The sequence below is a fragment of the Nilaparvata lugens genome, chromosome X (genome assembly GCF_014356525.2).
Source record: "Nilaparvata lugens isolate BPH chromosome X, ASM1435652v1, whole genome shotgun sequence".
NCBI lineage: Eukaryota > Metazoa > Arthropoda > Insecta > Hemiptera > Delphacidae > Nilaparvata > Nilaparvata lugens.
The window spans coordinates 61,772,133-61,789,129 of record NC_052518.1 but is presented as its reverse complement, the minus strand read 5'-3'; the positions used below and the strand labels follow the sequence as shown (position 1 = coordinate 61,789,129).

The following is a 16,997-nucleotide window of genomic DNA, read 5'->3' as shown; positions in this document are numbered from 1 at the left end:
TTAGCAGATCATTGATATCAATGTCATCGTATTCATCATTGTTATTGGCATTTTTGTTGGCATTGTTCGCATTATTTTCCGCGGGAAAGCCTAGGAATAATTCTGAATCGTCAAAACCTGTAAATTCATCACTACTTTCCATCATATTTACATTGAAAGGCCGTGAGAGACAATCAGCAACACAATTTGAGCGACCTTTTATGAATTCTACGGTGTAATCATACTCTTCCATTAACAATTTCCATCTCATTAATATTTAGCATTTGGTTCTTTTAGAGAATGAAGCCATTGGAGTGGCTTGTGATCTGTTCTTAGGGTGAATTTTCTTCCATACAAATATGGCCTGAAATGTTTCACTGCCCAAGTTATTGCCAACATTTCTTTTTCAATAGTAGAAAGATTTTGTTCAGCGGGATTGAGTGTTCTAGAAGCGAATGAAATTGGGAGATCTTTATTGTCAGTCATTTGACTAAGGACCGCCCCTAAGCTTACATTGGATGCGTCTGTTGTCAAAATATATGGATCATTCAATTTAGGTAACTGCAATATTGGTGCGTTAGTAATTGCTTCTTTCAGAAAATTGACAGCTTCAATGAATTTAGGATTTTTTGGGTTTATAGTGGATGTTTTTCTCAATGCGTTAGTTAAAGGTTGAGCTATTTTAGCGAATCCTTTTATCATTTTTTTGTACTATCCTGCCAAACCTAAAAATTGTTTTATTTGTTTAGTAGTTTGTGGAACGGGAAAATCTTTTATTGCTTTTACTTTTTCAGGATTAGGCTGAATGCCTTTTTCCGAAACTATGTGACCTAGAAATAGAAGTTCTTTCTTAAAGAATTCGGTCTTGTCCAATTGTATTTTTAGTTGATGAGTTTTCAATCGTTTGAATACAACGTTCAGGTGTTTCATGTGCTCTTGTAAGCTATCACTAAAAATAATAATATCATCAAGATATACAAGAACATTTGGTAAATCACAAAATATCAAGTTCATTGTCCTTTGAAATTGAGGTGGACCATTTTTCAACCCAAATGGCATTCTGAGAAACTCATAATGACCATTTTCAGTACTAAAAGCTGTTTTTGGTATTGATTCGGGTTCCATTTCAATTTGATGGAATCCTGAAAAAACAAGGTCAATAGCCGAAAAGTACGTTGCTCGACCGATTTTTGAGAACAAGTCTTCAATATTCGGGAGAGGAAATCTATCATCTTTAGTTTTGTTGTTCAATTTCCGATAATCTACTACAAGACGAACTTTGCGTTTTCCTGAAGCATCAGGTTTCTTCGGCACATAAGGGAGAGTTGTACGGAGAATTAGACGGTCTTATTATCTTTTGTTCGAGTAACTTGTTTATTTCATTACTAATATCCTGCCTAAATGAGATAGGATAGCGGTAGTTTTTTGAATAAACAGGTTTTTCGTCTGTAGTCACTATTTTATGCTTGAGCAAGTTAGTAGCAGTTAATATATCACCTTCGAATTTTATTATTTCGGGATATTTCATAAGAGTATCAATAATGCATTCTTTCTCTTCTGAGTTCATATGCTCAGTTCTCAATAAAGAAGTAATTTCGTCAATGGAGAGGGGATTATCGATCATCTCACCCATGTACAATTCACATTCTTCTACTGAAACTGTTTCGATATTTGACGTTTTGTCACAATTAGAAAAATCTCAATAAAACCATTCCTATCAATATCAGTTACAATATTATACAACTGCAATTCCTTAATACTAACAACACATAGCTTATCTGATGGAGTGCAAACATTAGTTTTAATTTTCAATTCATTCCAACCCTTGTTGATTTCAATATGATTCATTCCTAACAGTGGTATCGTGCAATCTTTCGTTATGAGACAATTGGTCTCCAAATCAGTTTTTGCTTTCAACCCTTGCAATGTTTGCTTTCCAATAAGAACATCATAATTATCGCTAAAATCATACACATAAAATTTTTCATCTTTATCAACACCAAGCATATTCTTAACATTAATATTTACACAACCTTTTTCATTAGATTCACCAGCGGGTGTACGAATTTTATAATCACAATCAATCATTTTTGTCTGAGGAGAAACCATTTGAAGTTTAATGAAATTATATTTACTACCTGTATCGATCAAAATTCGTGAATCATTGTAATGAATATGAGGCAAATCAAGAGAGATCGTATTCAAATCTAATACTACGTTTTTGGATTGTTGTTCGAGCCTACTTCTAAAAAATGATTCATTTTCTCGCAAAGGTCACTTACAGCATTTTCCATAGAACTCATTCTAGCATCCATGCTTTCAAATTCGGAAAACTCATTTTCAGAAGATTCAATATTGTGAACTGGAAACTTTTGAAAGTTGGAAACTGTTCTCATGCTCACATCGTTTGATTTTTTATTCAAATTTTGGTTGTTATTCTTGAAGTTTGCATTTGGATTACGATTGAAGTTGTGATTTTGGAAACTTTGTCCATTACGAAATCTACTTTGAAAGGATTGTCCTCTGTTGAAATTATTTTGAGGCTGAGAGAAATTTCTCTGATTGAAATGATTTTGAGGTTGAGAAAAATTTCTCTGATTGAAATTGAAATTACGATTTTGAGATTGAGAAAAGTTTCTTTGATTTGAATTGTTTTGGTTTTGAAACTGATGGAAATTTTTCGGATGCGAATTTTGATTGGAATTTGACGAGTTTTGTTTTCCTTCAGATTTACCGAAAGTTTGATTCATTTGTGTTACATCAGTAGTAAATCCTAAATGTTTCAAATAAGCACTACTCTTATTGATAATAGCCTCTCTTGCATCACTGAGGTCTTTGATTACTAGCGTTTGTAGGTGAGCTCCAAGCTGGTGGTTGATTCCTTCGACTAGAATCATTACAATTTGTTTATCCAACTGAGATGAGATAGTTTCAAGAATTGGACCAGTTAGTCCATCGAGTTTGTGTCTTGAGATAATCACGGTTATTTTTTGTTGCAGTCTATTTATGAATTGAATAGGGTGTTCTTTTTGGTGTGATTTCATAGCAAGCAGTTCCATAGTTAATTGTTCTACTGTCCTATTATTGGCAAAGTTGTTTTTCAAAACATCAATCAAATTTGAGAGGTCATCTACTGTACTGTTGAGGATTACATCTTTAGCAGGTCAATGTAATTTGTTTTTACAATAGTGAAGGAGAATCCAATGATTTTATGCTGCTTCTGCGATACGATTATTACAATAGTCATTTTTCAATTTTTCGACAACTTCGAGAAAGCTAAGTAGTTCTATTGGGTTTCCTGTATATTCAGGTATTATGTGTAGGTGATGTTTCGCAATTGGTCTTGAAATAAGGGGGTTATCCATTGTGCTTTCACTGTTATCTTCACTATTACTGTCACTGACTGTAGATGTAGAAGACGTGTTACCTTGAACTGTGGAGTTGGATACAGCTGCAGCCAGAGCCAGGTACGATCTCAACCAATTGACGGTCTCGATAATGGTTCATATCAGTTGCGACCCCAACTTTCGAATTTTCCGCGATTGATCAATATAAACTGGCGGTTAAATGAACAGAACAATTTTCAAGAAATTTCCACGAAAAACTCTTCAGGGTCCCTGTTCGGGCGCCAAACACGTTCACGTTCATTAAAACTCAGTTTTTAAAAATAAATTTTATATGCAAAAAATACATGTTATAACACATCAAGTGGCTGAAGTAGACTAACTAAAATGAGCGCGCTGAGAGCAACACTAAGCAGTACTGACAAAAATAGTAGTCAGCACATCAATTGTTCAAGTTTACATAATTTTATATGTATATAAATATGTATATAATTTTGTATATATATATATATATATATATATATATATTATATATATATATATTCATTCATTTAAACATATTTATTCTATTATATGAACTAGGTTGTGCTGTAATGTATTACAATATATCTATTCCATAGGTGAAGAGTGGGACTTGGATTGACAGAAGTATGCAGCATCTGGTTTGGGGGAAATTGGTGTTGGTTCTGGTGGCTGTGGTAGCAGTACTGCAAGTGGTACACCTCATCCTACTCAGCAGACTGGAGTCCCGTCATCATTCCCACCACCACACACCCACAGTTGTGCGCGATCGAGTACCTGGACAAATGCAGGCCAACGAGGTTTGTTCCTAAACCACACAAACAAGGACGACATTATATGAACAATATTGTAATTGTGATTCAGAACATATATAATTTAAATCTGGATTCACAATCACAATATAATACCTCATCTGTCTCCATTTTCACGTGATTTATTGTTGGGTATATTAAAATAGAATGATAATTTCTAGCCCCTCATTCGGCCTTCATTGCCAAAAATAAATCAAGGAACACAAATAATTACCTGCGACAATACCTGTTGTGTACCTGTTGTGTTAAGGCGTTTTAGTTTAGTAATTGTTGAATGAACTCTCAGAATCAATTCAAATTATACAAAAAAACAGTGTATTGGAAATATATCATATTCCAATTCATATTTATCATTATTATAAATGTTTATTTCCTAAAAAAATTCCCCAATAAACTAAAACTACTACATAAATTACAGAAAATATTAGATAGTTTACAATTACATACAATAGTTAGTTTCAGAAATTTCTTATAATGCGTTTTCTACATGTTTAGTGATTTCTGTGTGGAAACTAACCTACTCCACTATGGCGTACCATGTTCTAGAGTAGGTTTTGTTTGTTTGTTTTTTAGTTGAAAATCTGAGTTGTGTGAAATAATGTTTTCTGTGTTCTGTCTTCCTTTGGTCATCAACCATTACTATTGTTTCTAACGTTTTAGGATGATTAATCTGTTTACATTTTGCAGGAAGTAGATTATATAATTTTGGTGCTAAATGCTTCGAATGTCTTTGGTATAGTGCCTTCCTTGCAACATTGGTGATGAGAAGATTTATGTATCTGGTGTAGTGGTTGTGGTTTCTGCTTTGAAATGTTGTTGGATTCCTGTGTAATCTGCACAGTATCTCCTTGGAGTAAAGCTTTCTTGGATCTATCACGCCAAACTCATTGCATAGCTGGTCCGAGAATAGCGTGGTGGCTTCTGTTTGATGACCCTCATGATCAGCTTCTGTACCCTGAGGAGCGGTTCGATGTGTGAGAAGCTTGTTCCTCCCCATCATAAAATCCCATACATCATAAGGGACTCTAGAGGAAAGCAGATAACTCTTAGACATCCCTTGTCGACCAGTGTCCTCAGGATCCTGAATCTGTAGATGGTCTTCCTCAGTCTCCCACATAATTCATTGAGATGATGATCCCAGCGCAGAAAAGAGTCCATTGTAAATCCAAGGTATGCGACTGTTTCTTGTGAACTGTGTATGAAGTGTTATTCCGTTGGTTCTTGATTATTATCTTATCTCTTGTTGGCTGTCCATGTTGAGTCGCCGAAAAGATCAGAAAGAAGGTTTTCTCATGAGCAGATTCAATGTGAGCAGATTGTCATTCAACCAGTGATACAGCCTCTGAAGTCCAGTCTCAGCTTCTCTCCAGGTCATCTCCCAGGTCGGTTCAGAGAACAGTAGGACAGTGTCATGAGCAAAGGTGGTGATTGATCCATTAATTTCCATGTTGCATAATGGATTTATGTAGAGCAGAAAAAGAATTGGTACTGTTCCTTATGGTACTCCATACTTTACAGTCAGCTTGTTGCTTGTACATCCATTGACTCTTGACTCTGGTTTGATAAGTAGCTCTTGAACAGATTCCGTGCAACTCCTCTTATTCCATAGTTATCTAGCCTTGAAAGAAGAATACTGCTAATGGTTTCTCTTCTGTGTTTATTTTATCCGCAATCTGAGTGGTAACATAGTGGATAGCATCATTTGTACTGTGACTAGATCTAAAACCATATTGGTTTGGCGATAAATGATTATATTCTTCAAGAACGCTGATCAGTCTTGTTTTTATGCAATTTTTTTAAATTTTTTGATAATGTACAGAGTAATGATTTTGGTCTGTAGTAATTCATATCTTTCTTATCTCCTGTTTTGAAGATTGGACAAGAAGGATTAGCTTCCTTAAGACAATGTGGAAAAAACCTTCCTAAAAATTCTGTTTGCAATATGTGTTAAACGCTTGGCAAGTATAGTATTATTCTGTTTGAAAAAATATGGTTTTAAATTACTGAGTCCTGGTGCACTATCAGCTTTAAGACTATGATTTTTATCATTTCATCCTCACTGACAGGCGCAAAGAATAATGACGGGCAGATTCTCTGATCAGCTGCTGCATGCTCATCTGCGCCATTACAATCGCTACCTATTAAGAATTTCCTGGGCCAGTTTTGATGCAATACTTATAAAAAATTAATTGAAAGAATTTTCCATATCCTCATCATTATCATCTCCCAATTTCAATTCTCTCCCTTCCAAGTTGATTTGGTGAATTTGTGTTCTTGACCGTTGCACTTCAGTTATTTCTCTTATTACTTCCCATGCTTGCTTGGAGTTGCTGAAAGTTTCAAATCGCTTTGAAAAGTATTGTTTCTTCGCATTTTCTATTACAGCTGTTAGTAGATTTCTATACTTTCTATAATACCCTCTAAGCTGTAGATTCGCTGAATTATTCTTGCTTTGTCTGTGTATTTTTTGGTTGATGTAAATTAATCCAAGTCTTAATTTTTATTTTTGTTTGCGATACTCTATTAATAACTTTACATTATTCTGTGTATTTATTCAGTATTTCTATCATTCTCTTCAACGCACTCTCAGCGCATTCGTTAGTGCTAATGAAAGTTTATTATGATCAACACTTTCATAGTAGTACTTTCTTATGTTGTGATTGTGTTCCACCGCATTATATTCAATCCTCAGAATAGTTATTAAATGATCTGTGATATAATTTGGAAAAAAAGCTATTGGTATTATATATTTTTCAAAGTTTATCAGAATATGATCTATACATGAAGCGCTATTATTTCCAATACGAGTTGCCTGCTTTATGCAATGTGGAATCCATATTCACTGAGTAGATTACCATATTCTTCTAGTTGCCTGTGCTGATTTGGTTCTTTTGTGTTGATGTTCAAATCTCCTGGAACTATGGGAAAATATTTTCAATTATCATCCAAAATCTGCCTCAGATCAATGAGAAACACTGTTAAGTCCAAGTGTGATGGAGATAGAGATGTGGATCGGGAATATTCCCGTAAGGAGGAACTTATGATTTGGGATTATTTCTGGGAATATTTCCGAGGCAAAGAAATTTTGGGAATTCATGGGAACTTAAGGGAATTTATAAAATTGTTCTAAAAATGATTGAAATTAATCAATTTCACTCATATTTTACATTAATATAATCAACAAATCATCTTTCTATTTGCTATTGATCAATCTCAGCCACATTTTACATTAATATAATCAATAAATCATCATTCTTTGAGCCTGTTTTTGCTCACTCACTCACTGTCTTTTAAATACTCGTATAGTCCAGTCAATGAAAGATTATAGAGGGAAAAGTTTGGAACTCAATTTTTGACCCCGCAGCTCTTTCAAGGATAATAAGGGGGTAAACGTATAAATCCTCACTCCTACCCCCTGTGCTAAGGTGGTGGGGGTGGTTTGAAAGTGCCATATGTTGTTTTTTGCATATATCTTGAACAATATGCGCTTTTCTGAATTTTTTGTCGAAAATAATGAAAGCTCACAAAGTACCCTGCAAGTTTCATTCCCAAAATTTTTCCATATCTCATACTTTTCTAGGTATGAGTTCTCGAAGGTATCACATTCTGAAGAGAACCCCTTCCAATTTTTTTCATATTTTTGGCCTCATAACTTTTTAACGATTGATTGAAAAAATCCGTGCTAATCCTGAGCTCATAGAGCTCATCAATTATTCTCTCCAATTACGTCTATGGTCTCATTATTTTACGCATCTCCCTACGATTGTTATTGTGTTGAGTGTAAAATCTTCAGTTCAACAACAATAGATCAATTGACAGGGAAATTGGGAGGGAATGTTTGGAACACAATATTTGGCTTTGCAGCTTTGTTTGTACTAGTTAGAAGGTGAACATATCAAAAGTCCTCATCCCTACCCCTTAAGCTTAAGGGATGAGGGAGGTTTAAAAGTTGCATTTTTTTCATTTTTGGCTTACACGCATGTAACTGGGAAACAATGCATTTCAGCGACGTGGCTAACTGAACAAAAATTAAGCTAGATAAATTTCCTACAAGTTTTGTACAGTAGAGTTTTGTGATATCTTCTTTAATTTTTCCACTTTAGTTTTATATTTACTTTTAAAAGTGTAACGTTTTTGAAAAGACAGGTTTTCTTCCAACTTTTTGCACTTTCAGGGCTTATTACTCAACAACAATGCATCGAAAAAATAGGTACTGAACGTTGAGTTGTAGAGCATTCAATTCTCTTTAATTTAATTTATTATTTCATCATTTTATTTCCATCAATTTTTATAGCAGCTTTAGTGTTGAGTGTGGTAGGAGTGAGGACTTTTGATATGTTTACCCCCTCACTATCCTTGAAAGGACTGCGAGTTCAAAAATTGGGTTCCAAACGTTTCCCTCTATACCTTTCTTTGAGCATGAGTATCTTATTACAAGTTAAGTGAGCCTTAATTACTCTTGAAAGGTTGTGAGCAGTGGAATTATTTTCTTTTTAGTATTGAATTAAACTCGAGAATGTTCTTGTTTTAGTTTAGCCTATTCTGCTGTATTTATAATTTCTAATCTTTTGATTTATATTCTACTCTAATAGGGGTTCAATTATTTTTGTGCGGAGAAATTGAATAAAGTCATGCAATGAAAGATAAATTACACTCAATACCTTGTTGACTTTGTTTACTTGATTTACAGGCATTTATTAGTAAGTAAAAATATCTGATTCAACTTATAATACATGACTAGTACGGTAGCATGATAATAGTGATGCAATTGAATGATTTGGAAAATTTTATTCAAATTCAATTTATTTCCAGAAAGTACATTTTACAATATATTCCCTGAAAATTACTCCCTCCAATATGGAACACGTCCGTGTTTAGAGGAGGAGTCATTACAACAATAGACACAATACAAGAAAGAAAATTTCTACTGCTGTAGTTAACAAGCATAAGCTATTCAAACATATTTACATACAACAATACTAACACATAAAACAATTAAAAGAAATATCTCAAATTCTTAGCCAATAATAATAGAGATTCAATAAACAAAAACTGATTGCTTCCTATCTTTTGTCATAGTTCTGGAAATATTACCGATGTACTCAATGCATTCATTTACACATTTTGAAAACAATAATTTCTACAATATATAATTATTAACATGAATAAAATAATAATAATCATTTCTCATAACATATGAGTCTATGGTACTTATTCAGGATCAATACTAAACTGCATTCAAAAGCAATGCCAATTCTGAGTTAATATCAGTAGAAAAAAGGAATTTTTTAAGCTCTAACTTGAAGCATTTCTGATTGATTTTTTGTCTTAATTCTGGCGGCAATTTATTGAATAATCTTGGGGCCAGATAATAGAAATGTCGCTGCTCTCTGTGGTTGTTTCTCTTCTTGTCTCCTCTACCAATCCTGGCACCATCCTTCTAGTTTGATGTGCATGAGGTAACATTTTAAAACTATTCTTTCTACACATGAATAGAATCGAGCCCTTGATGTACAGCTTTTTTATGTTTAAAACCCTTGCTGTTACAAATAGTTCTTCTGATGGATAATATGGATCCTTTTTCAACATTATTCTTAGAACTATTCTATGTGCCCTATTAAGTGGTTTAACAGTTGTAGGAAAGACTGCACCCCATGCCACAATACCATACTGGAGGACTGCCTGCATCAACCCTATATACACCTGTACACCTATACTACTTGGAAGGAGATCCCTTAGTCGTGAAACCTGGATCATCAAATACCTCATAGTTTTTGTTATATTATTTACATGGACATCCCAGTGTAGATGCTGATCTATGGTGACACCAAGGAACTTGCAGGTGTTAACCTTTTTAAGTTTTACACAGCAACTACACCCATCAGTCCTACAATCCCCTGATCTCAGTAGCAAATCCAGTGCAGGAGGCTGGCCAGTCTTGTTAAGAGAGAAGGCAATGAAATTAGTTTCATTACTATTTAAAGTTTATTTGTTTACATCTAACCAGCATTCTCGTTAACCTATTTTCTGTCAAATTATAAACCTCCTCCCATGTAGTGCCTTTTACACACAGAACCGTGTCATCGGCAAAGGACTGCAGATGGACATTCTCACCCAGGTCCATAGAGCACAAGTATATTACAAATAATAATGGACCCAAAACTGTACCCCGGTGCACTCCATAGACTACCTGCTGACTCTCACTTGATACATTTGTTTATTCTTACATTTTGTGCCCTATTGTCCAAATAGGATCTGAACCAACCGAGAACAAGACCATTGTTGCCCTTCTCCACAAGTTTTCTTATCAATCTAGGGTGTGAAACCGTATCAAATGCTTTGGCCAAATCTAAGAAAACAGCAAGTGATTTTTTCCCCTCTTCTGAGTCATTGTAAAGAATATGAGTCAAATCAGCTATCGCCTCCTCAGCACTTCTACCACTTCTAAAATCATATTGTTTATCAGATAACCTTCCACATTCTTCAAGAAATTCGATTAAACACTTTTTAATATGTTTCTCTAGAATCTTGGCAAGGTTAGACACAAGGGAAATCGGCCTATAATTGACCATTTCCAGTCTACTACCTCCCTTGTATATTGGCTTAATAATAGAACTTTTGAAACTATTGGGAAAAATTCCTGTTGCAATACTCAAATTTATAATATGTGTTATCGGTTCAGCTATGAACTCTTTAATTTGCTTCAGAAAATCTGTGCTCAGATTATCTTCACCTGGACTGGCACCCTCTTTAAGACTATTAATGAGTGCTGCAACTTCGCTAACAGTAATCAATCTAAAGTTGCATAACTGCCGATTCTGATTGGTAATTACCGGCAATTCATCTACCTCATCAGCATACTGTGGCAGGGATTCAGCCAGTGTTTTTCCAACGGAAATATAATATTGATTAAAATAATTCACTATTTCAGTTCCGTGTTCATCCATATTCAAAGCATTATCCCCAACATTAATGTTTTTTACATCATTTCGATTCACCCCTCTACCTAGTATTTCATTAGTAGCCCTCCAAATATGTTTCGTATCCCCATGTGTTCTATCTATCTTATTGTGATAATACTTCTGCTTAGCTTCCTTTATCAATGATTTTAATTTTGACTAAAATTTCTTAAGATAATTGTTTAGTGAAACATCATTGGGATTTTTCTTAGCTTGCAAATATAGTTTTTCTTTAGCTCTTATTGCTCCTACCAGTCCTTGTGTAATCCATGGCTTTATTTTACGTAGCTTAGATCTAACATTTACAGGTGTTACAGTAGGGGACTCATTCATGTGATTCTTTAGAATCTTGTAAAATTCACTCACTGCATCATTGACATCTATTGTATTGATAACTTGATTCCATTTTTCACCTATAAGTCTCTCTAGCAGTATATTTTGGTTATTTTTTGTTTTAGTCGCCCTCATGTTATCTATCATCTTCTATACAATAATAAAGGAAAGAACTGGATTATACACTTATACAGGTGTAAAGTATAGGAAAATTAATATGTTTGACGCATCATCACGTTTGAACTACTGGACTGATTAACTTGAAATTGTGCATAGAGATTCTTGCTTAACCAAGGATGATTATAAACGTATTTCAAATTCTTCAATATTTGATTACATCAAGTTTTCAGTTTGTCAAGTTTTCAATTATTTGTCATGCTTTCAGTTGTTGTAAGGAAGCAGCAGAGCATTTCTCTTGAAAAATAAATTAGAAGATAGGTATGATTGGGGATCCTTTTCGAATGATAAAAACAGGTTTTCCGTTGCACCCAAATTTTTTCCGCCATTTTGAATCCAATTTCTTTTTTTAATTGAAAGGTGGTCATATGATATATGATTCCGATACAGAATTTCCAGAGAAAAGGTATGGTGAAAACCGCACATCGATATCTCAAACCTTTCAAAATTTATTCTCAATCATTTCCTTTATTATGGATATATCATCCATCTATCTATCATCTTCTATACTATAATATAGGAAAGAACTGGCTTAATTAAACACGTATACATGTGTAGAGGATAGGAATATTATGTTTGACGCATCATCACGTCTGAACTACTGGACTGATTTACTTGAAATGCTGCTTATAAATTATTCTTAATCAACTGTGGATTCCTATAGGCCTATTTTCAATTCTTCTGGATTTCATTACGTCAAGTTTTAAAATAGACCCTTGCGAAGCACGGGTTACCTGCTAGTTAATAATAAATGAATTTACTTATATTCTTATTATTTGAAATAATATAATTTATAAAAATATTAAATATTGAAATGAAAATTAATGATAGAATAATTAATAAACCAATTTAATAATTTAATATATGATAAATAAATAAATTGATATTATTAAAACACTAATACTGAATATAAAATATTGAAATATATTCAATTATACATTTTGAATTTCATTTATCATTCATTATTTTAAATTATATATTTTTTTATTTAAAAATTGATTGGTTGATAAATTATTTAGAAATTGAAAATTATTTACATTTACAAATTAATTGGTTTATTTCAATTATTTATTGAAATAAATTTTCAATTGAATTACTAATCATTATAATTAAATTATTATTATTTTATTCTAAATAAATTAAGGTCTTATAAATAAAATAAATTATTAATAACAAAATTACACAGAAAAGCATTTGATGGATTTCAGGGAATTTTACCTATAATTAATCACTTTTCATATTCAATGGTAACTGTAGGAAAAATTTAATGTGAAATACGTGCACAAAGTTCGTTTGCTGCACTCAAGAAACCTATTCCGCACTCGCCTACGGCTCGGTTTCTTTCGGTGCAGCAAACTATCACTTTGCGCACTAGTAGCACAAATAACTATTTCCACACTGCTGGTAAACTACTTCTCTCGATGTAAGATATTTGTTTCGAGTCTGCAACCAGTACTATCTCGTCTGCACTTGTCAGCTCAGAGACGAATCCCACGAAGCCAGTGTGCATAAGGACAGCTTCATCGATGAATACCTACGATACTTATACTTATATTTTTTGTGGCGGCCGTTATTTAAAAATGACGTCTCGGTTCCGTAATTTTAATTGATGATTGAGTTGAATTCATTTCAGTATTTCTCCTGTATAGTTGATCTTATTACTTTAATTGCAGCTCTTCTTTGAGTTAGTATGAGGTCTTCCATTGGTCGATGTTAATCAACAATTAAATGTGTTTTTCCGCTACCTGGAACTCCATCAATCCATCTGATGCTCGGTATCTTGCATCGAGATATATCAATTTTCGAAACAGAATCCAAAAGTTCCTCATTAAGCATCACTTGAGTGTATCGACTAACCATAATATATTTTTCATTGGTTCTAAATCTGCGAGAATTGTTGTCAAATTATACGTAAGCTCCACCTCCCTCCATACTGAATCTCATTCTATATTTTGAAGTAGTTGGTAGAAGGAACATTTTCAATTCATTATCGTAAACATTCATACTCCTCAATTCAATTTCTCTGAACACCGACGATGAAGCATGACGATTTTCGGTTCGAAGTGTTGAAAGGGCTTCTTTGAAAATATCTGCATTTATTTCATCATATTGCTGTAAGAGATTTTTCAACTCAATCATGCAATTTAGAAAGTTATGGTGCTTGCTATCTTCTGGTAGATAACCTCTCGGGCATATTTTTATATTTTTTCTTCTGGTCGATCTGGTTCTGGAATATTGAGAAAATTCATGCTGTTAGTGCCGCTATGATAATATATATAAATATAAAAATATATATATATATATATATATATATATATATATAATATATATATATATATATATATATATATATATTTATTTATTTAAAATAATTAGTTGATAAGATAAAACTGAGTGAATCAATTGAGGATAAATCGGCTAGCTGGCTGAATTCATCTATGCCTACGACAAGTGGATAATTCATTGATGCCCATTCATTTATTTCCAATAGAACTTTTTAGTTTCTTCTAGTGCAGTATAATAATTTACTGGCAACATACAAGTAATTCCAAATTAATTGTTTACTGTCAGGCGTGTTAATTGTTTTCAGTAAGATCGCCGAGCATTTGTTTTTTAGACTAATTGGGTCAAGGCTACAGCACTCCTCTAGCGTCAGCGATTTTGACTTTAGTACGTGAGAGAATCCATCTGAAACTCAAATCTTATTTTCTCCTACATAAGCAAATGCTAAATTAATATTGGAATATTCACTGTAATTCTGAATTAATGATGCTCTACTTTTTGACGTTTGCTTATTTTTACATGTAGCTTATTTATCTCTTTTAAAGATTGTTCAATAGTAGACGGCTCTCTTCTATACAGGATTGGTGAAAAGTATGGAAGCAGTTGAAATTTTGCTTTTTGAATGAAAATATGTGTGATTGCGAATCCTATTCGAATAAAAAACTACTTTTCTGTCGCATCAGAATTTTGGTCCGCCATCTTGGAACTGCCATTTTGAATCTAACTTGATTTTATAAATGGGGAGGTGGTCCTATGATACATGATTTCGATACAGAATTGCAAGAAAAAAGAAATCGCGAAAACAGCACAACGATATATCATACCGTTTTATAGGTATTCACATTTGAAGATACCAATAAACCATTCAAAAATTAGATAAATGAGTACATTAAAAATTTTCTGTAAAAATGTACAGATGTTACTGTAAGTGTTAACTAACACTTGAAAAAGTAAAATGTGATAGTTTGATTTTTTTAGATTTTCTATGGACTTATTTATTTTATTTTTCACGATTTATTAGAATTTTTGAATGTGAATACCTTTAAAACAGTTCGAGATATCGATGTGAGGTATTCGCCATTAATTTTATCTCGAAATTCTGTATTGAAATCATGTATCATATGACAACCTTCCCATTTAAAAAATAAAGTTTGATTCAAAATGGCTGCTCCAAGATGGCGGAACAAAATTTTGATGCGACAGAAAAGTAGTTATTTTTTATTCAAATACTAGTAGGTCACCCGTGCTCTGCAAGGGTCTATTTTAAAACTTGACTAACTGAAAACTTGACCGAGTAGAATCTTGAAGAGTTTGAAATAGGCCTAGAACCATCCTCGGTTGATTAAGAATCTATATGCAAAATTTCAAGTTAATCAGTTAAGAAGTTGAGACGTGATGATGCGTCAAACATAATTTTCCTATCCCGTACATGTATGAGCCAGTTCTTTCCTTCATTATAGTATAGATAAGTTCTTCAACTTGGTGCTAGCCCAATAAAGTGACAAAACTCAAACCTTGTTTAGAAACCTTCCTCAACTTGATTCCAACCTGGCAAAATTGGACTGGTTATTAATTTAGTTGCCAATTTCAACCATCTGTTTCGAAGAGGTAGTCTCTCTAAATTACCTATAGTACTATATCAACATATAATATGTATTCATGTCCCATGAATGAAATTTGTACATTGATTCGGAAAAGTCTAGAAGGAAAATTGAAATTTGGAGATCTAAATCGTTCCCGTTTTTCCGGTATGAAATCCACAAGTTGACATGTTTTTGATGCGAACAAACACAACCCTACTCTCTCTTATATAGATGATCCCCAACCAGACCTATCGTCAAATTTCCCTTGTAAAAGAAATATTCAGGTGTTTCCACACTTTTCACTAACTTTGTATAATAATTCATAATGTATATCCATGTATAAAATATATATTCAAAATGCTAGATAAAACCTATTCCACAGTTGACTCTAGACTGTAAACTGAATTGAATTGATTGAATAGTCATTCATTTTCCCTTGAAATTCTGTATTGAAATTATGAATCGTATGATAACCTTCCCATTTATCTTTAAATCCTACTGTTTAGTGGACTGTATAGTGGGATGCAATATATTTCAATAAAAATTTTCCAAGCAATAGGAAGATGGGAGTGTTGTGATGTTTGCTAGGTGGAGACGGTGTTTGGCAACCTGGTGCGGACGTTGGAACAGAGCCGGGTGCTGGACTCAAGTGGCGAGTACCAGGTGGTGTCCGGCATCGCTTGGGCCATCAAGCAGCCACACCCCCATCGCATTCGCCTCGTGCACACCACTCCTGACATCTCGCTCGTTACCCAGTGCTCGTTCGACCATATTCATCACCTCGTCTCCATCGCACAACGTTGGCAGGTCACAAATCGAATATATAATTTATTCCTATCTATTTTTTTTTCTATTATTCATAAATCTTAGTTTATTCATATTCTTACAATACACATCAACTATATATATATATATTATATATATATATATATTATATATATATATATATATATATTAAGCACCCATTGTGGTTTTGTTTAGCTCTGAACCCATTGTCTGCATTGCTCAATTCCGCAACACATGGATTCAAGCTGAAGGGAGAAGCAAGAGAAATTCATCCACTGTCCCACATGATGTATATGGATGATATAAAGCTATATGCAGTTACTGAAAATCAACTGAAGGAAATGCTGGGTCTGGTTAGAACCTTTTCTGCTGATATCTGCATGACATTTGGTCTGGAGAAGTGTAGGACATTCAGTGTTGTGAGAGGTCAAGTCAAGGCACAAATGATTGACGAGAACCTGGATAGTGCTTTTGCAGTGATGGGGCCAAGTGATGTCTACAAGTACTTGGGCTTTTGCTAGGCTAGACAAATAGACCAGAAGAATGTCAAGCAGAAAATGAAAGATACATACCTGACCAGACTGAGGAGACTTTTGAAGACTGAGCTAAATGGCAATAATATGTTCAAGGCCATCAACACCTATGCAATACCTGTGCTGACTTACTCATTTGGTGTTGTTTGTTGGACTGCAACTGATTTGGAAGATCTTATGAGATCAA

At 33.7% G+C, this 16,997-nt stretch overlaps 1 protein-coding gene across 3 annotated transcripts in view; it reads left to right on the top strand.

Moving 5' to 3' along the window:
• LOC111054618 (beta-1,4-glucuronyltransferase 1-like) overlaps window positions 1-16,997 on the top strand; it is a 139,952-nt gene that overhangs the window by 86,384 nt on the left and 36,571 nt on the right. For 2 of the 3 annotated variants that reach the window (XM_039443415.1, XM_039443414.1), the window contains 2 exons: window positions 3,944-4,144; window positions 16,080-16,298. In XM_039443415.1, the coding sequence (XP_039299349.1) occupies window positions 3,974-4,144; window positions 16,080-16,298 (390 nt within the window). In that variant the 5' untranslated portion in view covers window positions 3,944-3,973. The remainder of the gene's footprint in view (window positions 1-3,943; window positions 4,145-16,079; window positions 16,299-16,997) is intronic. The other variant, XM_039443416.1, reaches the window with a different exon arrangement.